The 22,170-nt window shown below is 64.5% G+C and overlaps 1 protein-coding gene across 1 annotated transcript; it reads right to left on the bottom strand.

The window, feature by feature from the left end:
* Positions 1-1,832: 1,832 nt before the first annotated feature.
* On the bottom strand, positions 1,833-16,812 carry TAF6L (TATA-box binding protein associated factor 6 like; the record flags this gene model as incomplete). The annotated part of the gene is given in 11 exon segments (XM_084280834.1): positions 1,833-2,638; positions 2,640-2,751; positions 3,718-3,846; positions 6,375-6,507; positions 10,338-10,558; positions 12,180-12,254; positions 13,891-13,985; positions 14,103-14,153; positions 14,266-14,416; positions 16,476-16,562; positions 16,666-16,812. Coding segments are annotated over 11 exon segments (2,007 nt in total).
* Between the last annotated feature and the right edge of the window lie 5,358 nt (positions 16,813-22,170).

Genomic DNA, 22,170 nt, shown 5'->3' with positions numbered 1-22,170 from the left:
AATAGACCCCCAAAACCCCCCCAAAACCCCTCCAGGACAGTCCAAACCCCTTTCAAAAGGGGATACAGCCCCCCAAAACCCCTCCCCATGGGGAACAGACCCCCAAAACCCCCCCAAACCCCCCTAAAACCCCTCCAGGAGAGTCCAAACCCCCTTCAAAAGGGGGTACAGCCCCCCAAAACCCCTCCCCACAGGGAATAGACCCCCAAAACCCCCCCAAAACCCCTCCAGGACAGTACAAAGCCCCCTCAAAAGGGGCTACAGCCCCCCCAACCCCCCCCAGCAGAGTACTAACCCCCCTCAAAAGGGGGTATAGCCCCCCCAAAACCCCTCCCCATGGGGAATAGCCCCCCAAAACCCCTCCAGGAGAGTCCAAACCCCCCTCAAAAGGGGGTATAGCCCCCCAAAAGCCCCCCAAGACACCCCCAGCACAGTCCAACCCCCCCTCAAAAGGGGGTATAGCCCCCCCAAAACCCCTCCCCATGAGAAACAGACCCCCAAAACCCCTCCAGGAGAGTCCAAACCCCCCTCAAAAGGCGCTATAGCCCCCCAAAACCCCTCCCCATGAGAAACAGACCCCCAAAACCCCCCCAGGAGAGTCCAAACCCCCCTCAAAAGGGGCTATAGCCCCCCAAAACCCCCCCAGCGCAGTCCAACCCCCCCTCAAAAGGGGGTATAGCCCCCCCAAAACCCCTCCCCATGGGGAATAGCCCCCCAAAACCCCTCCAGGAGAGTCCAAACCCCCCTCAAAAGGGGGTATAGCCCCCCAAAACCCCCCAAGACACCCCCAGCACAGTACAACCCCCCCTCAAAAGGGGGTATAGCCCCCCCAAAACCTCTCCCCATGGGGAATAGCCCCCCAAACCCCCTCCAGGAGAGTCCAAACCCCCCTCAAAAGGGGGTATAGCCCCCCAAAACCCCTCCCCATAGGGAATAGACCCCCCAAACCCCCCCAAGGACCCCCAAAACCCCCCAGCGCAGTCCAACCCCCCCTCAAAAGGGGGTATAGCCCCCCCAAAACCCCTCCCATGGGGAATAGCCCCCCAAAACCCCTCCAGGAGAGTCCAAACCCCCCTCAAAAGGGGGTATAGCCCCCCCAAAACCCCTCCCCATGAGGAACAGACCCCCAAAACCCCCCCCAAGGACCCCCCAAAACCCCTCCAGGAGAGTCCAAACCCCCTTCAAAAGGGGGTATAGCCCCCCAAACCCCCCTAGCAGAGTCCAAACCCCCCTCAAAAGGGGATATAGCCCCCCCAAAACCCCTCCCCATAGGGAATAGACCCCCAAACCTCCCCAAGGGCCCCCAAAACCCCTCCAGGAGAGTACAAAGCCCCCTCAAAAGGGGCTATAGCCCCCCCAAAACCCCTCACCATGGGGAATAGCCCCCCAAACCCCCTCCAGGAGAGTCCAAACCCCCCTCAAAAGGGGCTACAGCCCCCCCAAACCCCCCTAGCAGAGTCCAAACCCCCCTCAAAAGGGGATATAGCCCCCCCAAAACCCCTCCCCATAGGGAATAGACCCCCAAACCTCCCCAAGGGCCCCCAAAACCCCTCCAGGAGAGTACACAAAGCCCCTCAAAAGGGGCTATAGCCCCCCCAAAACCCCTCACCATGGGGAATAGCCCCCAAACCCCCTCCAGGAGAGTCCAAACCCCCCTCAAAAGGGGCTACAGCCCCCCCAACCCCCCCCAGCAGAGTACTAACCCCCCTCAAAAGGGGGTATAGCCCCCCCAAAACCCCTCCCCATGAGAAACAGACCCCAAAACCCCTCCAGGAGAGTCCAAACCCCCCTCAAAAGGGGGTACAGCCCCCCCAAAACCCCTCCCTTCCCTCTCAGAGCAGGAGGTGCAGGGAATACTCTGCCCTGGGCCAGCGGCGGGGGGGTTTTGCCCCCCTCCCGATCACAGGTAACTTGTGTCCGTAGCGGGATCCGTGTCCCGATCCATGAGCAGCCTGGAAAAGGGTCTGGAAAACCCTCCCCCGGCACCTCCTCCCCGTCTGCCTCCCAGCGATGAGGAAGGTGAATTTGGGGACCCCCCTTGGGACCCCCCTGAATTTGGGGAAGACATCCCGGATCCCCCCGGATTTGGGGATGCTCTGGCGAGGGGGTACCCGAGGTCGTGGGGGGCGATGGAAGGAGGAGGAGGAGGAGGAAGAGGAGGAAGAGGAAGGGGCTGGGGGGCGACCCTGGGGGGGTTCCTCATCTTGGGGGGGGGTGGTGAGGGTGGAGTTGGCGGTTAGTTGGGGCATCTTGCGGGTTGCCATGGAAACGGGGGGGTCCGGGGTGAAAGGAGGGGGTGGAGGAGGGGGTTTCGGGGGTGAACTGGGCGTACTGGGGATACTGGGATGAGGAGGGGGTGGGAAGGAGGTGCCGAAGCGGGTGGCCAGGCTGTCCCCAAAGAAGTCGTAGAGCTCCCGGTACATGGAGTGGAGGGAAGGGGTTAATCCGGAGTCCAATCCGGAGTCCAGTCCGGATTTTACTCCGGATCCGGAGGAGAGTCCAAATCCTGGGGTGGAGCCGGAGTTGGAGCCGAATCCCACTCCGGATCCATTCCAGGTCCCACTCCGGATCCAAATCCGGATCCAGATCCCACTCCGGATCCTAATCCAGATCCGGCTCCGGGCTGTCGGGGGTCGTGGGGATCGGGGTGTGGTGGGGGGAGGAGGGGGGATGGGGGGGGATTGGGGAGGGGGATGGGATGGTGGGGGGGGGTTGTTGGGATTTGGTCTTGAGGAGGCGCTCGACGGCGACCTGGAGGGACAGACAGACAGAGGGAGGGACAGAGGGAGGGATGGACAGACAGAGGGACAGATGAGGGATGGATGGATGGACAGACAGAGGGATGAGGGGGAGGGACGGACAGACAGAGGGATGGATGGAGGGATGGAGGGATGGGGGAGGGATGGACAGACAGGGAGGGAGGGACAGACAGGGAGGGAGGGACAGACAGACAAAGGGAGGGGGAGAGAGAGAGGGAGGGAGGGATGGAGAGAGGGATGGACAGACAGATGGAGGGAGAGGTGGACAGAGGGATGGATGGAGGGATGAGAGGGAGGGAGAGATGGACAGAGAGATGAGGGATGGACAGACAGAGGGATGGATGGAGGGAGGGAGGGAGGGAGGGAGAGATGGAGGGACAGACAGATGGATAGACAGACAGAGGGAGGGATGGATGGACAGAGGGATGGATGGACAAAGGGACAGACGGACAGACAGGGGGAGGGATGAGGGGGAGGAATGAGGGATGGACGGACAGACAGACAGACAAGGGGAGGGATGGACAGAGGGACAAGGGATGGACAGACAGAGGGATGATCAGTGGGGGGGGGGGGGTTGGAAAGCCACCGTGTGACACCGCCCCCCTCCCCAAACTATGTCCCCATGTCCTGGTGTCCCTCTGTCCCCCCCATGTCCCCCTGTCCCCCACCAGGATGGCTCCATAGACCCTGTCCCCATGTCCCCCTGTCCCCCCATGTCCCCCTGTCCCCCTGTCACCCACCAGGATGGCTCCATAGACCCTGTCCCCATGTCCCCCTGTCCCCCCATGTCCCCCTGTCCCCCCCATGTCCCCATGTCCCCCTGTCCCCCCCTGTCCCCTGTCACCCACCAGGATGGCTCCACAGACCCTGTCCCCATGTCCCCCTGTCCCCCCATGTCCCTCTGTCCCCCCCATGTCCCCCTGTCCCCCCCATGTCCCCCCTGTCCCCTGTCACCCACCAGGATGGCTCCATAGACCTTGTGCCCATCAGCTTTGACCTGAGCGTTGGACACTGAGTAATCGTCCAGCACAGCCTGGAGATTGGTCCAGTAGGTGGGGAGATGGGGGTACAGCACCCTCTCCACTGCCTGTTGGGGGGACAGACAGACAGACAGACAGACAGACACAGGAGAGGATGGGGCATCAGAACCCCCCAGCCCCAAAATCCCACCTACCCCCTGGATAGAGGGACAGGGGATGGGGCATCAGCACCCCCAACCCCTGGGACAGATGGACACATCATCCCCTTTCCCAGGACAGATGGACACAGGAGGGGTCAGGGACAGACAGACAGACAGGGGAGGGGATGGGGCATCAGAACCCCCCAGCCCCAAAATCCCACCTACCCCCTGGATAGAGGGACAGGGGATGGGGCATCATCCCCCCCCCCCCCAAGGTGGACAGGGGATGGGGGATCAGCACCCCCACTCCCAGGACAGACAGACACAGGAGGGGTCAGGGACAGACAGACAGACAGACGAGGGGATGGGGCATCAGAACCCCCCAGCCCCAAAATCCCACCTACCCCCTGGATAGAGGGACAGGGGATGGGGCATCAGCACCCCCCCCCCCAAGGTGGACAGGGGATGGGATGGGGGATTAACCCCCCACCCCCACCCCAAAATCCCACATCCCCCCAGGACAGACGGACATGGGACGGGATGAGAGGGGTCCTTAACCCCCCCTGAACCCCAAAATCCCACCCTGCACCCCCAAAATCCCACCCCCCACCCCAAAATAACCCCCCTACACCCCAAAAATCCCACCCCCAGATAGATGGATACAGGATGGGATGGGGCATCATCCCCCCACACCCTCCAAAATCCAACCTCCCCCCAGGACAGACAGACATGGGACAGGATGGGAGGGGTCCTTAACCCCCCCCTGCACCCCAAAAGCCCCCCCTGCACCCCCAAAATCCCAGCCCCCACCCCAAAATAACCCCCCTACACCCCAAAATCCTACCCCATAGATGGGTACAGGATGGGATGGGGCATCATCACACCCACCCCCCCCCCCAAAATCCCACCTCCCCCCAGGACAGACAGACATGGGACAGGATGGGAGGGGTCCTTAACCCCCCCCCACGCCCCAAAATCCCACCCCCACCCCAAAATCTCCCCCCTACACCCCAAAATCCACCCCTCACCTCAGAATCCCACCCCCCAGATAGATGGATACAGGATGGGATGGGGCATCATCCCCCCACACCCCCCAAAATCCAACCTCCCCCCAGGACAGACAGACATGGGACAGGATGAGAGGGGTCCTTAACCCCCCCCTGCACCCCAAAATCCCCCCCCCACCCCGAAATCCCCCCCTACACCCCAAAATCCCACCCCATAGATGGATACAGGATGGGATGGGGCATCATCACCCCCCACCCCCCCCCCCCAAAATCCCACCTCCCCCCAGGACAGACAGACATGGGACAGGATGGGAGAGGTCCTAACCCCCCCCTGCACCCCCAAAATCCCACCCCCCACCCCAAAATCCCCCCCTACACCCCAAAATCCCACCCCCAGATAGATGGATACAGGATGGGATGGGGCATCATCCCCCACCCCCACCCCAAAACCCACCTCCCCCCAGGACAGACGGACATGGGACGGGTCCTTAACCCCCCCCTACACCCCAAAATCCCACCCCCACCCCAAAATCTCCCCCCTACACCCCAAAATCCACCCCTCACCTCAGAATCCCACCCCCAGATAGATGGATACAGGATGGGATGGGGCATCATCCCCCCCACACCCCAAAACCCACCTCCCCCCAGGACAGACAGACATGGGACGGGATGGGAGGGGTCCTTAACCCCCCCTGCACCCCAAAATCCCCCCCTGCACCCCCAAAATCCCACCCCCCACCCCAAAATCCCCCCCTACACCCCAAAATCCTACCCCATAGATGGATACAGGATGGGATGGGGCATCATCATTCCCCCCACCCCACCCCAAAATCCAACCTCCCCCCAGGACAGACAGACATGGGACAGGTCCTTAACCCCCCCCTACACCCCAAAATCCCACCCCCACCCCAAAATCTCCCCCCTACACCCCAAAATCCACCCCTCACCTCAGAATCCCACACACAGATAGATAGATACAGGATGGGATGGGGCATCATCCCCCCCACCCCAAAACCCACCTTCCCCCGGGACAGACGGACATGGGACGGGTCCTTAACCCCCCCTACACCCCAAAATCCCACCCCCCACCCCAAAATCCCCCCCTATACCCCAAAATCCCCCCCTCACCTCAGAATCCCACCCCCAGATAGATGGATACAGGATGGGATGGGGCATCATCACCCCCCCACCCCACCCCAAAATCCAACCTTCCCCCAGGACAGACAGACATGGGATGGGATGGGAGGGGTCCTTAACCCCCCCCTGCACCCCAAAAGCCCTCTCTGCACCCCAAAATCTCCCCCCTACACCCCAAAATCCTCCCCCTCACCTCAGAATCCCACCCCCCAGATAGATGGATACAGGATGGGATGGGGCATCATCACCCCCCCACACACCCCAAAACCCACCTCCCCCTGGGACAGACGGACATGGGACGGGTCCTTAACCCCCCCCTGCACCCCAAAATCCCCCGGGGGGGGTCCCCACCTTCCATCCCAGGGCGTGGAGCCCCACCACAGCCCCATAGTGGGAGCAGAGGGGTCGCACGGGGTCAGCCAGGACCTTCTGGAGGGCCAGGAGGATCTGCTGGTACAACCCCCCCACCAGGTCACCGTGGGTCCTGTGGGGGAGAAAGTGGGGAGGGGGCTTCAGCACCCCCAAAATCTCAACCCCCCCAGCCCCTAAACCCCAAACCCCACCCCAAAATCTCAATACCCAGCCCAAAATCCCACCCCTGACCCCCAAATCCCACCCTCCCTACCCCCTAACACCCCTGTTTTGGCACGTCCCGTCCCCCCCCCCCCTCTTTTTTGGGGGGCTCAGCACTGTACCCCCCCAATTCCTATGGGGGATAAAGTGTGGGGGGGTCCTAAGCACCCCCAAAATCTCACACCACATCCCCCCATCCCCTAAACCCCAAACCCCACCCCAAAATCCCAACCCCCCCATCCCCAAACCCCCTTTTCACTGCACCCCCCCCCCAGCCCCAACCACCATTTTTGGGGGGCTCAGCACTGTACCCCCCCAATCCCTGTGGGGGGTAAAGTGTGGGGGGGTCCTAAGCACCCCCAAAATCTCACACCACATCCCCCCATCCCCTAAACCCCACCCCAAAATCCCAACCCCCATCCCCAAACCCCCTTTTCACTGCACCCCCCCCATCCCCAAACCCCATTTTTGGGGTGCTCAGCACTGTACCCCCCAATCCCTGTGGGGGATAAAGTGTGGGGGGGGTCCTAAGCACCCCCAAAATCTCACACCACATCCCCCCATCCCCTAAACCCCAAACCCCACCCCAAAATCCCAACCCCCCATCCCCAAACCCCCTTTTCACTGCACCCCCCCCCCCATCCCCAAACCCCATTTTTGGGGGGCTCAGCACTGTACCCCCCAATCCCTGTGGGGGATAAAGTGTGGGGGGGTCCTAAGCACCCCCAAAATCTCACACCACATCCCCCCATCCCCTAAACCCCAAACCCCACCCCAAAATCCCAACCCCCATCCCCAAACCCCCTTTTCACTGCACCCCCCCCCAGCCCCAAACCCCATTTTTGGGGTGCTCAGCACTGTACCCCCCCAATCCCTGTGGGGGATAAAGTGTGGGGGGGTCCTAAGCACCCCCAAAATCTCACACCACACCCCCCCATCCCCTAAACCCCAAACCCCACCCCAAAATCCCAACCCCCCCATCCCTAAACCCCCTTTTCACTGCACCCCCCCCCCAGCCCCAAACCCCATTTTTGGGGGGCTCAGCACTGTACCCCCCCCAATTCCTGTGGGGGATAAAGTGTGTGGGGGTCCTAAGCACCCCCAAAATCTCACACCACACCCCCCCATCCCCTAAACCCCAAACCCCACCCCAAAATCCCAACCCCCCCATCCCTAAACCCCCTTTTCACTGCACCCCCCCCCCAGCCCCAACCCCCATTTTTGGGGGGCTCAGCACTGTACCCCCCCAATCCCTGTGGGGGGTAAAGTGTGGGGGGGTCCTAAGCACCCCAAAAATCCCAACCCCCCCATCCTTAACCCCCCTTTTTGGGGTGCTCAGCCCCATCCCCCCATCCCCACACCCCCCTTTTTGGGGTGCTCAGCCCCATATCCCCCCCAAGCCCCCCTTTCCACCCCCCAAATCCACCCCCACCCCCCTCAAACCCCTTTTCCACTGCATCCCCCATCCCCAACCCCCCTTTTTTGGGGTGCTCAGCCCCAAATCCTCCCCAAACCCCCCCTTTTCACCCCCCAAATCCCCCCTAGACCCCCCAACACCCCCAAATCCCCCCCCAGACCCCCCTAATCCCCCCCCCCCCCCAGAAGATGCTGCAGTGTCCAGGGTCACTGAGGGGGTTGATGGAGCAACCAGGGGGTACCAAGTGCCACATCCCCCATCCCCAACCCCCTAAATCCCCCTGAAACCCCCCCAAATCCCCTCTAATCCCCCCTAAGACCCCCCAAATCCCACCTAAGACCCCCCCAGACCCCCCTAATCCCACCCCACCAGAAGATGCTGCAGCGTCCAGTGGTCGTTGAGGGGGTTGATGGAGCAACCAGGGGGTACCAAGTGCCACATCCCCCATCCTCAACCCCCTAAATCCCCCTGAAACCCCCCCAAATCCCCTCTAGCCCCCCCAAATCTCCACTAAACCCCCTCAAACCCCCCCTAAACCCCCCCAAATCCTCTCTAAAGCCCCCCACCTCTCACCAGAAGATGCAGCTGAGCAGCATGACTGACTCCAATGGTCACTGAGGGGGTTGATGGAGCAACCAGGGGGTTCCAAGTGCCACATCCCCCATCCTCAACCCCCTAAATCCCCCTGAAACCCCCCCAAATCCCCTCTAACCGCCCCAAATCTCCTCTAAACCCCCCTAAATCCCCTCTAAACCCCCCCAAATCCCCTCCACCTCTCACCAGAAGATGCACCTGAGCAGCATGACCGACTCCAACGGTCGTTGAGGGGGTTGATGGAGCAACCACGGGGTTCCTAGTGCCACATCCCTCATCCCCAACCCCTTAAATCCCCCTGAAACCCCCCCAAATCCCCTCTAAACCCCCCCAAACCCCCCCAAATCCCCCTTCCCTCACCAAAAGATGCGACTGAGCAGCATGGCAGCGTAGTCCCTGAGTGTCCAGTGGTTGTTGAGGGGGTTGATGGAGCAACCAGGGGGTTCCAAGTGCCACATGCCCCATCCCCAACCCCCTAAATCCCCCTGAAACTCCCCCAAATCCCCTCTAGCCCCCCCCAATCTCCTCTAAACCCCCCTAAATCCCCTCTAAACCCCCCCAAATCCCCTCCACCTCTCACCAGAAGATGCACCTGAGCAGCATGACCGACTCCAACGGTCGTTGAGGGGGTTGATGGAGCAACCAGGGGGTTCCAAGTGCCACATCCCTCATCCCCAACCCCTTAAATCTCCCCGAAACCCCCCCAAACCCCCTCTACACCCCCCCTAAACCCCCCCAAATCCTCTCTAAAGCCCCCCACCTCTCACCAGAAGATGCACCTGAGCAGCATGACCGACTCCAATGGTCGTTGGAGGGTTGATGGAGCAACCAGGGGGTTCCTAGTGCCACATGCCCCATCCCCAACCCCCTAAATCCCCCTGAAACCCCCCCAAATCCCCTCTAGCCCCCCCCAATCTCCTCTAAACCCCCCTAAATCCCCTCTAAACCCCCCCAAATCCCCTCCACCTCTCACCAGAAGATGCACCTGAGCAGCATGACCGACTCCAACGGTCGTTGAGGGGGTTGATGGAGCAACCAGGGGGTTCCTAGTGCCACATCCCTCATCCCCAACCCCTTAAATCCCCCTGAAACCCCCCCAAATCCCCTCTAAACCCCCCCAACCCCCCCCAAATCCCCCTCCCCTCACCAAAAGATGCGGCTGAGCAGCATGGCAGCGTAGTCCCTGAGTGTCCAGTGGTCGTTGAGGGGGTTGATGGAGCAACTAGGGGGTTCCTAGTGCCACATCCCTCATCCCCAACCCCTTAAATCTCCCCGAAACCCCCCCAAATCCCCTCTAGCCCCCCCCCAATCTCCTCTAAACCCCCCCAAATCCCCCCCCACTTCTCACCAGAAGATGCAGCTGAGCAGCATGACCGACTCCAACGGTCACTGAGGGGGTTGATGGAGCAACCAGGGGGTACCAAGTGCCACATCCCCAATCCTCAACCCCCTAAATCCCCCTGAAACCCCCCCAAACCCCCTCTAAACCCCCCCTAAACCCCCCCAAATCCTCTCTAAAGCCCCCCACCTCTCACCAGAAGATGCACCTGAGCAGCATGACCAACTCCAATGGTCGTTGAGGGGGTTGATGGAGCAACCAGGGGGTTCCTAGTGCCACATCCCCCATGCCCAACCCCTTAAATCCCCCTGAAACCCCCCCAAATCCTCCCGAAACCCCCCCAAATTCCCTCTAAACCCCCCCAGACCCCCCCAAATCCCCCTCCCCTCACCAAAAGATGCGGCTGAGCAGCATGGCAGCGTAGTCCCTGAGTGTCCAGTGGTCGTTGAGGGGGTTGATGGAGGCAGCCAGGGGCTCCAGGGCACAGTACATGACGCTGGTGATGAGGCTGCGCACGTAGGAGCCCAGGCAGAGGAAGGGGTTCCGGATCAGGCTCCGGGCGATGTGCAGGAGCCTGTTCAGCTGCTCCAGGTCGTGGCTCACTGATTTCACCTAGGAGAGGGGGTTTGGGGGTACAGGGGGGGTGAGGGAGGGGTTGGGGGTACTTGGGATGTGAGGGAAGGGGGTTGGGGTACCTGGGATGTGAGAGAGGGGATTGGGGTACCTGGGAATGGGGGGTTGGGGTACCTGGGATATGAAGGGGGGGTTTGGGGTACTTGGGATGTGAGGGAAGGGGTTTGGGGGTACAGGGGGGTTGAGGGAGGGGTTTGGGATACCCGGGATGTGAGGGAAGGGGTTGGGGTACCCAGGATGTGAGAGAGGGGGTTGGGGTACCTGGGATATGAAGGGGGGTTTTGGGGTACCCAAGATATGAGAGAGTAAATTAGGGGAGGCTTTGGAGTACCCAGGATATGAGGGAGGAAATGAGGGGGGGAATTGAAGGGGGGTTTTGGGGTCCCCAGAACACGAGGGGGTTTTGGGGTCCCCAGGATCTAAAGGGGGAGAATTGAGGGGGGGGATTGAGGGGGGTTTTTGGGGTCCTCAGGACATGAGGGGGGTAATTGAGGAGGGGGTCTTGAGAGAGGATTTTGGGGTCCCCAAGATCTAAGGGGGGAGAATTGAAGGGGGGGTTTGGGGTCCCCAGGATACGAGGAGGGGAATTGAGTGGAGGGCTCTTGAGGGGGGTTTTGGGGTACCCAGGATAGGAGGGGGGGAATTGAGATTGAAGGGGGTTTTGGGGTCCCCAGGACACAAGGGGGGGGAATTGAGAAAGGGGATTGAGAAGGGGTTTTGGGGTCCCCAGGACACAAGGGGGGGGGAATTGAGAAGGGGGATTGAGAAGGGGTTTTGGGGTCCCCGAGATCTAAGGAGGAGGAACTGAAGGGAGGTTTTGGGGTCCCCAGGATATGAGAAGGGAATTGAGGAGGGGATCTTGAGGGGGGGTTTTGGGGTCTCCAGGACATGAGGGGGGGAATTGAGGGGGGGGATTGAGAGGGGAATTTGGGGGTCCCCAGAATATGAGGGGAAGGAATTGAGGGGGAGTCTTGAGAGGGGGTTTTGGGATCCCCAGGATCTAAGGGGGGTAATTGAGGAGGGGATCTTGAGAGGAGGTTTTGGGGGTCCCCAAGATCTAAGGGGGGAGAATTGAAGGGGGGGTTTGGGGTCCCCAGGACATGAGGGGGGGGAATTGAGGGGGAGTCTTGAGAGGGGATTTTGGGGTCCCCAGGATCTAAGGGGGGTAATTGAGGAGGGGGTCTTGAGAGGAGGTTTTGGGGGTCCCCAAGATCTAAAGGGGGGGAATTGAAGGGGGGTTTTGGGGTCCCCAGGATACGAGGGGGAAAATTGAAGGGGGGGATTGAGGGAGAGTTTTGGGGTACCCAGGACATGAGATGGGGAATTGAGGGGGGGGTCTTGAGAGGGGGTTTTGGGGGTCCCCAGGATACAAGGGGGGAAATTGAGGGGGGGATCTTGAGGGGGGGTTTTGGGGTGCCCAGGACACAAGGAGGGGAATTGAGGGGGGGTATTCGGGGGGGTTTTGGGGTCCCCAGGACACGAGGGGGGGAATTGAGGGGGGGGTCTCGAGGGGGAGTTTTGGGGTCCCCAGGACATGAGATGGGGAATTGAGGGGGGGTCTTCAGGGGGGGTTTTGGGGTGCCCTGTTTTTGGGGCTCACCCCACTGACGATGTAGACGAAGTAGGGGAGGAGGGCAGCGATTTTGGAGTTGGTTTGGAGGTCCTGGAGAGCCACCTGGGGGGGGGAAAAGGAGGGGGGGGGGGTGAGATTTGGGGGGGTCAGGGGGGTGGGGATGGGGATTAGGGGAGGCAGAGGGATGGGGGGGCCCAGGGAGGGAGATTGGGGGGGTCAGGATGGGGATTGGGGGGGGTCAAGGGGGGACTGGGGGGGTAAGAGGGGCAGGATGGGGATGGGGGTGGTGTCATTTGGGGGGGGACAGGGAGGGACTGGGAGCACTGGGGGTGGACTGGGGGGGGTCTGGGGATGCTTGGGGGGGTCAGGGGGTGCTTGAGAGGGTCAGGGGGGGCCAAGGGGGCACTGGGGGGGACGAGGAGCAGCAGGATGGGGATGGGGGTGGTGCCGTTTGGGGGGGACAGGGAGGGACTGGGAGCACTGGGGGGGGGGAACTGGGGGGTCTGGGGGGGGTCAGGGGGGGCTAAGAGGGGTCTGGGGGTGCTTGAGGGGGTCTGGGGTGGCCAAGGGGGCACTGGGGGGGTCAGGATGGAGACTGGGGGGGTCAGGATGGGGACAGGACGGGGATGGGGATTGGGGGGGCAGGATGGGGGTGATGCCATTTGGGGGGACAGAGAGGGCCTGGGAGCACTGGGGGGGAACTGGGGGGTCTGGGGGGGGGGGTCAGGGGGTGCTTGGGGGGGCCTGGGGGGCCAAGAGGCGTCAGGGTGGCCAAGGGGGCACTGGGGGGGTCAGGATGGGGACTGGGGGGGACGAGGAGCAGCAGGATGGGGACGTGGGTGGTGCCGTTTGGGGGGGACAGGGAGGGACTGGGAGCACTGGGGGGGGAACTGGGGGGTCTGGGGGGGGTCTGGGGGTGCTTAGGGGGGTCTGGGGGGGCCAAGAGGCGTCAGGGTGGCCAAGGGGGCACTGGGGGGGTCAGGATGGGGACTGGGGGGGACGAGGAGCAGCAGGATGGGGATGGGGGTGGTGCCGTTTGGGGGGGACAGGGAGGGACTGGGAGTACTGGGGGGGAACTGGGGGGTCTGGGGGGGGGTTGGGGGGGTCCAGGGGGGCTAAGAGGGGTCTGGGGGGCCAAGGGGGCACTGGGGGGGTCAGGATGGGGACTGGGGGGGATGAGGAGCAGCAGGATGGGGATGGGGGTGGTGCCGTTTGGGGGGGGATAAGGAGGGACTGGGAGCACTGGGGGGGGAACTGGGAGGTCTGGGGGGGGTCTGGGGGTGCTTGGGGGGGCCTGGGGGGGGCTAAGAGGCGTCTGGGGTGGCCAAGGGGGCACTGGGGGGTCAGGATGGGGACTGGGGGGGACGAGGAGCAGTAGGATGGGGATGGGGGTGGTGCCATTTGGGGGGGACAGGGAGGGACTGGGGGCACTGGGGGGGAACTGGGGAGTCTGGGGGGGTCAGGGGGGCTAAGAGGGGTCTGGGGATGCTTGGGGGGGTCTGGGGGGGGTCTGGGTGTGCTTAGGGGGGTCTGGGGGTGCTTGAGGGGGTCTGGGGGGGCCAAGGGGGCACTGGGGGGGTCAGGATGGGGACTGGGGGGGACGAGGAGCAGCAGGATGGGGATGGGGGTGGTGCCGTTTGGGGGGGACAGGGAGGGACTGGGAGCACTGGGGGGGGAACTGGGAGGTCTGGAGGGGTCTGGGGGGGTTTGGGGGGGTCTGGGGGGGGTGTCTCCCCACCTTCATGAGCTGGGGGTCGTCTCCCAGTACAGCCCTGGTGACGTGCTGGTAATACTTGAGCAGATCCTCACTCAGCGTGGACACAGCACTGGGCACTGGGGGGGGGATAATGAGGGTGTGGGGGGGGGTAACACCCCAAAACCCACCTTGAGGAGCACAAGACACCCCCAAATCCCCCCCAAAACCCCCCTAAACCCCCTCCCCACTCTTACCAGCTCCTTGCTGCTCCAGGTTCCCTTTCCCATCCAGGTAGGAGACGTGAACTGGGAGAGGAGAGGAGAGAGAAGTGGGGGGGTCTGGGGGGCGTCTGGGGGGTTTGGGGGGGGGTTTAAGGGTTTGGGGGGGTTTGGGGGGGGTTTTGGGGGGTCCCCTCACCTCGCACTGTGGTCTCAGCACAGCCCTTGGGGATGTTGGTGGCCAGAGCCAGTTCCACCAGGTTCACCTCCCGATCCTCAGGGAAGTAAAATTCCCCCTCCCGGACTGGGCGGAGTGGGAGGGAGTCCTGGGAGCCGTAACCACACACGGCCTGGGGGGGGGACAGGGGTTGGGACCCCCCCTGAGCACCCCCAAACCATCCCAGGGCACCCTGACCCCCCCTGAGGCACCCTGACCCCCCCTAAACCCCACTAACCCCACCCCGGGGCACCCTGACCCTGTCCTGGGAGCCGTAACCACACACGGCCTGGGGGGGGGGACAGGGGTTGGGACCCCCCCTGAGCCCCCCAAACCCTCCCAGGGCACCCTGACCCCCCCTGAGGCACCCTGACCCCCCCTGAACCCCACTAACCCCACCCCAGGGCACCCTGACCCCCCCCGGGGCACCCTGACCCCCCCCCGACCCTGTCCTGGGAGCCGTAACCACACACGGCCTGGGGGGGACAGGGCTTGGGACCCCCCCCAAACCATCCCAGGGCACCCTGACCCCCCCTGAGCCCCCCCAAACCCTCCCAGGGCACCCTGACCCCCCCTAAACCCCACTAACCCCACCCCGGGGCACCCTGACCCTGTCCTGGGAGCCGTAACCACACACGGCCTGGGGGAGGGACAGGGGTTAGGACCCCCCCCCAAACCCCCCCAAGGCACCCTGACCCCCCCCAGGGCACCCTGACCCCCTCTGAACCCCCCCAGGGCACCCTGACCCCCTCTGAACCCCACTAACCCCACCCCGGGGCACCCTGACCCTGTCCTGGGAGCCGTAACCACACACGGCCTGGGGGGGGGACAGGGGTTGGGACCCCCCCTGAGCCCCCCCAAACCCTCCCCAGGGCACCCTGACCCCCCCTGAACCCCCCCAGGGCACCCTGACCCCCCCTGAACGAACCCCACTAACCCTCCCCAGGGCACCCTGAGCCCCCCTGACCCCCCCCGGGCACCCTGATACCCCCCTGACCCTGTCCTGGGAGCCGTAACCACACACGGCCTGGGGGGGGGGACAGGGGTTGGGACCCCCCCTGAGCCCCCCCAAACCATCCCAGGGCACCCTGACCCCCCCTGACCCCACCCTGGGCATCCTGACCCCCACTGACCCCCCCTGGGGCACCCTGACCCCCCCTGAGCCTGTCCTGGGACCCATAACCACACACGGCCTGGGGGGGGGACAGGGGGTTAGGACCCCCCCCCAAACCCCCCCAGGGCACCCTGACCCCCCCTGAACCCCCCCAGGGCACCCTGACCCCCCCTAAACCCCACTAACCCCACCCCGGGGCACCCTGACCCTGTCCTGGGAGCCGTAACCACACACGGCCTGGGGGGGGGGACAGGGGTTGGGACCCCCCCTGAGCACCCCCAAACCCTCCCAGGGCACCCTGACCCCCCCCAGGGCACCCTGACCCCCCCTGAACCCCCCCAGGGCACCCTGACCCCCCCTGAGCCCCCCTGACCCCACCCCGGGGCACCCTGACCCCCCCTGGGGCACCCTGACCCCCCCTGAGCCCCCCCAAACCCCCCCCAGGGCACCCTGACCCCCCCTGACCCCCCCCAGGGCACCCTGACCCCCCCAGGGCACCCTGACCCCCCCTGGGGTGCCCTAAACACACCCCCCCCTCGAATACACCCCACCCCCATCCCAGTCCCCCCATCCCAGTGCTCCCAGTGACCCCAACTCCCCTCTCAGTGCTCCCAGTGCCCCTCCCAGTGCCCTCCCAGTGCTCCCAGTCCCCCTCCCAGTGCTCCCAGTCCCCTCCCAATCCTCTCCCAGTGCTCCCAGTCCCCCTCCCAGTGCCCCAACCTCCATCCCAGTCCCCTCCCAGTCCCCCCTCAGTCCCCTCCCAGTCCTCCCAGTCCCCTTTCCAATCCTCCAGTCCCCTTCCCAGTCCTCCCAGTCCCCCTCCCAGTGCTCCCAGTCCCTTCCCAGTGCCCTCCCAGTGCTCCCAGTCCCCCTCCCAGTGCTCCAGTCCCCCTCCAGTCCCCTCCCAGTCCTCCCAGTCCCCTTCCCAGTGCTCCCAGTCCCCCTCCCAGTGCTCCCAGTCCCCCTCCCAGTGCTCCCAGTCCCCCTCCCAGTGCTCCCAGTCCCCCCTCAGTCCCCTCCCAGTCCTCCCAGTCCCCTCCCAGTCCCCCTCCCAGTCCTCCCAGTCCCCCAATCCCACCTCCACATTACTCCACCGCAGCGCCCGGTTAAAATCCTCCACGGTGAGTTTCCGCCGCCGGGTGTGTTTCATGAACTGGGAACTGTTCTGTGTAAACAACCCCCCCACCCCCCACCGGGGCCGTGACGTCACTACCCGCGCCGTGACGTCACTTCCCGCGCCGTGACGTCACACTCCCCCCCAGCCGTACCTGCGTGGCCTCCCGCAGCCGGTAACACACGTCCTCGGCTAATAAAGCCGCCACCTCGTCGCTGAGCTCCAGCCCGGCGCTCTCCGCCATCAGCTTCACCGAGTCCCGCGGCAGCTCCACGAAGCGCCGCTCGTCCCGCTCCGCCATGGCGGACCGGAAGTGACTAGGCCGCGGCGGAAGTTGAAGCCACCACGGAGGAGGGGGGCGTGGTTATGTAAATGAAGTGCAAAGGGGATTATGGGAGGGATGGGGGAGGGTGGAGGGGGTGTAATGGAGGTGGGGTGAGGGGAAGGGGTGGGGTAAAGGAGGGGAGAGGTGGGGAGTGGGGAGGGGAGATGAGGTGGGGTGTGAGGAAGGGGGAAGCGTTGGGTCGCCGTGAGCTTTATGAGGGTCACTATTCATGGCGCTCCCACTCTGGGAATAGCGCTTTTCCGGCGCCATTGACACGGCGCCCATCAGCCTTTGCGCGCAGCCTCATTAGCATGGCCACGCCCCCTATTTAGCCCCGCCCCCCTGCTCCATGCGGCTATTTCATTGGCCAGCCCCACCCTGATCAACCCCTTAGCCCCGCCCCCCTGCTCCATGCGGCTATTTCATTGGCCAGCCCCACCCTGATCAACCCCTTAGCCCCGCCCCCCTGCTCCACGCGGCTATTTCATTGGCCAGCCCCACCCTGATCAGCCCCTTAGCCCCGCCCACCCTCCGGTCTCACCCCCCCTCCCTGCTTTGCATAGCCCCGCCCCCTGGTCCACACCCCCCCCCCGTGTTGATGACGTCACTCATTCCACTATTACATCACCAGGCGGCGTGACGTCACCCAGGCGTCTCCTTCCCAGTGGTTTATTCCTTCCCACTCCCCTGATTGGACGCTGTACTGGGCTGTACTGGGCTGTACTGGGGGCTGACAGCCCCGACGTCACCATGGCAACCACAGGGACATCCCCCCCCCCCAATGACGTCACATGCACTGGGGATCCCAGTATCCAGGTGTTGGGATCCCAGTATCCAAGTGTTGGGATCCCAGTATCCAGGTGTTGGGCTCCCAGTATCTAGGTGCTGGGATCCCAGTATCCAGGTGTGGGGATCCCAGTATCCAAGTGTTGGGATCCCAGTATCCAGGTGTTGGGCTCCCAGTATCTAGGTGCTGGGATCCCAGTATCCAGGTGTGGGGATCCCAGTGTCCAAGTGTTGGGATCCCAGTATCCAGGTGTTTGGGATCCCAGTATCCAGGTGTTTGGGATCCCAGTATCCAAGTGTTTGGGCTCCCAGTATCTAGGTGCTGGGATCCCAGTATCCAGGTATTGGGGATCCCAGTATCGAGGTGTTGGGCTCCCAGTATCTAGGTGCTGGGATCCCAGTATCCAGGTGTGGGGATCCCAGTGTCCAAGTGTTGGGATCCCACTATCCAGGTGTCTGGGATCCCAGTATCCAGGTGTGGGGATCCCAGTATCCAAGTGTTGGGCTCCCAGTATCCAGGTGTTGGGATCCCAGTATCCAGGTGTTGAGGATCCCAGTGTCCAGGTATTGGGATCCCAGTATCCAAGTGTTTGTGGGCTCCCAGTATCCAGGTGTTGGGCTCCCAGTATCCAGGTGTTGGGATCCCAGTATCCAGGTGTTGGGATCCCAGTATCCAAGTGTTGGGATCCCAGTATCCAGGTTTTTGGGATCCCAGTATCCAGGTGCTGGGCTCCCAGTGTCCAGGTGTGGGGATCCCAGTATCCAGGTGTTGGGATCCCAGTATCCAAGTGTTGAGGATCCCAGTATCCAGGTGTTGGGATCCCAGTATCCAAGTGTTGAGGATCCCAGTATCCAGGTGTTGGGCTCCCAGTGTCCAGGTGTTGGGATCCCAGTATCCAGGTTTTGGGCTCCCAGAGTCAGGCGTGAGGATCCCAGTATCCAGGTTTTGAGGATCCCAGTGTCCGGCCATGTGGCTCCCAGTATGGGCCATGGGGCTCCCAGTATGGGCCATGGGACCCCCAGTCCAGGCTGTGGGCCCGCAGTACAGACCATGGGGCTCCCAGTATGGGCTGTGGGACTCCCAGTACGGACCATGGGGCACCCAGTCCAGGCTGTGGGACTCCCAGTATGGGCCATGGGGCTCCCAGTATGGACCATAGGCTCCCAGTTTGGGCTGTGGGACCCCAGTATGGGCTGTGGGACCCCCAGTACGGACCATGGGACCTCCACTATGGGCTGTGGGACTCCCAGTATGGGCCATGGGGCACCCAGTCCAGGCTGTGGGGACTCCCAGTACGGGCCATGGGGCTCCCAGTCCAGGCTGTGCGCCCCCAGTACAGACCATGGGGCTCCCAGTATGGGCCATGGGGCTCCCAGTATGGACCATAGGGCTCCCAGTACGGACCATGGGGCTCCCAGTATGGGCCATAGGGCTCCCAGTATGGGCCATGGGGCTCCCAGTATGGGCCATAGGGCTCCCAGTATGGACCATAGGGCTCCCAGTATGGGCCATGTGGCTCCCAGTCCAGGCTGTGGGACCCCAGTATGGGCTGTGGGACCCCCAGTATGGGCCATGGGGCTCTCAGTATGGCTGTGGGACTCCCAGTATGGACCATAGGACCCCCAGTATGGGCCATGCGGCCCCCAGTCCGGCCATGTGGCTCCCAGTATGGACCATAGGGCTCCCAGTATGGGCCATGGGGCTCCCAGTCCGGGCTGTGGGACCCCAGTACAGACCATGGGGCTCCCAGTATGGGCCATGGGGCTCCCAGTATGGGCCATAGGGCTCCCAGTATGGGCCATGGGCCCCCCAGTCCGGGCTGTGGGTGTCAGCAGCGCCGCGGGGAGCCGGGGTAGCGCCGCTCCAGCTCCCTGCGGAAGCTCCGGTAGAGCCGCCGGTTCCGGCCCAGTTCGGCCTCGCGCCCCCCGTGGAACCCGCCCGGCCCCTTGAACCCCCCGTGGGCCACGAAGGCCCCGTCCAGCACGGCGAAGCGGAACCCGGCCACGTGCAGCTCACACGCCTGGGGGGGACACACAGGGGGACACGGGGTCACCTGGGGGCACCCGGGGCACCCACAGACCCCCCAGCACCCACCCGTGTCCCACAGACCCCACAGACCCCACTGGTGTCCCACAGACCCCCCAGCACCCACCCGTGTCCCACAGACCCCACAGACCCCACTGGTGTCCCACAGACCCCTCAGCACCCACCCGTGTCCCACAGACCCCCCAGCACCCACCCGTGTCCCACAGACTCCCCAGAGCCCCCAGCACCCACCCGTGTCCCACAGACCCCACCTGTGTCCCATAGACCCCCCCAGACCCCCCAGCACCCACCCGTGTCCCCCCAGACCCCCAGCACCCACCTGTGTCCCACAGACCCCACCTGTGTCCCACAGACCCCCCCCATGGCCCCACAGACCCCACTGGTGTCCCACAGACCCCACCTGTGTCCCAAAGACCCCCCCAGACCCCCCACCACCCACCCGTGTCCCACAGACCCCACCTGTGTCCCAAAGACCCCCCCAGACCCCCCAGACCCCCCCCATGGCCCCCCAGACCCCCCAGCACCCACCCATGGCCCCACAGACCCCACTGGTGTCCCACAGACCCCCCAGCACCCACCCGTGTCCCACAGACCCCACTGGTGTCCCACAGACCCCACAGACCCCACCCATGTCCCACAGACCCCACCTGTGTCCCACAGACCCCCCAGCACCCACCTGTGTCCCCCAGACCCCCCAGCACCCACCCGTGTCCCACAGACCCCACAGACCCCACCCATGGCCCCACAGACCCCCCAGCACCCACCCGTGTCCCACAGACCCCACAGACCCCACCCATGGCCCCACAGACCCCCCAGCATCCACCCATGTCCTCCCAGACCCCCCAGCACCCACCTATGGCCCCACAGACCCCCCAGCACCCACTGGTATCCCACAGACCCCACCTGTGTCCCATAGACCCCCACAGACCCCCCAGCACCCACCCGTGTCCCCCCAGACCCCCCAGCACCCACCCGTCTCCCACAGACCCCACCTGTGTCCCACAGACCCCCCCAGACCCCCCCCATGGCCCCACAGACCCCACTGGTGTCCCACAGACCCCACCTGTGTCCCAAAGACCCCCCCAGACCCCCCAGCACCCACCCGTGTCCCACAGACCCCACCTGTGTCCCAAAGACCCCCCCAGACCCCCCAGACCCCCCCCATGGCCCCCCAGACCCCCCAGCACCCACCCATGGCCCCACAGACCCCACTGGTGTCCCACAGACCCCCCAGCACCCACCCGTGTCCCCCAGACCCCTCAGCACCCACCCGTGTCCCCCCAGACCCCCCAACACCCACCCATCTCCCACAGACCCCACTGGTGTCCCACAGACCCCCCCAGACTCCCCAGCACCCACCCGTGTTCCGCAGCACCCACCCCAACCCCCAGCACTCACCCCAAGCCCCCCCACCCCACAGCACCCACCCCACACCTCCCCCACCCCACGCCCCCCACCCCACCCAAAGCCCCCCACCCCCCTAGGACCCACCCCAAGCCCCCCACCCCACGCCCCCCACCCCACCCAAAGCCCCCCACCCCCCTAGGACCCACCCCACTCCAAGCCGCCCACCCCCCCCAAGCCCCCCACCCCACAGCACCCACCCCACCCACCCCATGCCCCCACCACAAGCCCCCCACCCCACAGCACCCACCCCATCCACCCCATGCCCTCCCACCCCACCCAAACCCCCCCACCCCCCAGGACCCACCCCACCCCAAGCCCCTCACCCCACCCACCCCATGCCCCCCACCCCAAGCCCCCACCCCACAGCACCCACCCCACGCCCCCCACCCTACCCAAAGCCCCCCCAGCCCCCCAGGACCCACCCACCCCAAGCCCCCCACCCCCCACGACCCACCCCACAGCACCCACCCCACCCACCCCACGCCCCCCACCCCACCCAAACCCCTCCCACCCCCCAGGACCCACTCCACCCCACGCCCCCCACCCCACAGCACCCACCCCACCCACCCCATGCCCCCCACCCCAAGCCCCCCACCCCCCAGACCCACCCCACCCCAAGCCCCCCCACCCCATAGCACCCACCCCACCCCACCCCACCCCATGCCCTCCCACCCCACCCAAAGCCCCCCCACCCCCCAGGACCCGCCCCACCCCAAGCCCCCCACCCCCCAGGACCCACCCCACCCACCCCATGCCCCCCACCCCAAGCCCCCCACCCCCCAGGACCCACCCCAGCCCCCCACCCCACCCAAACCCCCCCACCCCCCAGGACCCACCCCACCCCAAGCCCCCCACCCCCCAGGACCCACCCCACCCCAAGCCCCCCACCCCCAGCACCCACCCCACGCCCCCCACCCCCCTAGGACCCACCCCACTCCAAGCCCCCCACCTCCCAGGACCCACCCCACCCCAAGCCCCCACCCCCCTAGGGACCCACCCCACCCCAAGCCCCCCACCCCACAGCACCCACCCCACCCACCCCATGCCCCCCCCACAAGCCCCCCACCCCACAGCACCCACCCCATCCACCCATG

Source organism: Gallinula chloropus, assembly GCF_964237585.1.
Source record: "Gallinula chloropus genome assembly, contig: HAP1_SCAFFOLD_420, whole genome shotgun sequence".
Taxonomy (NCBI): Eukaryota; Metazoa; Chordata; class Aves; order Gruiformes; family Rallidae; genus Gallinula; species Gallinula chloropus.
This window is presented reverse-complemented; position numbering and strand designations above follow the sequence as displayed.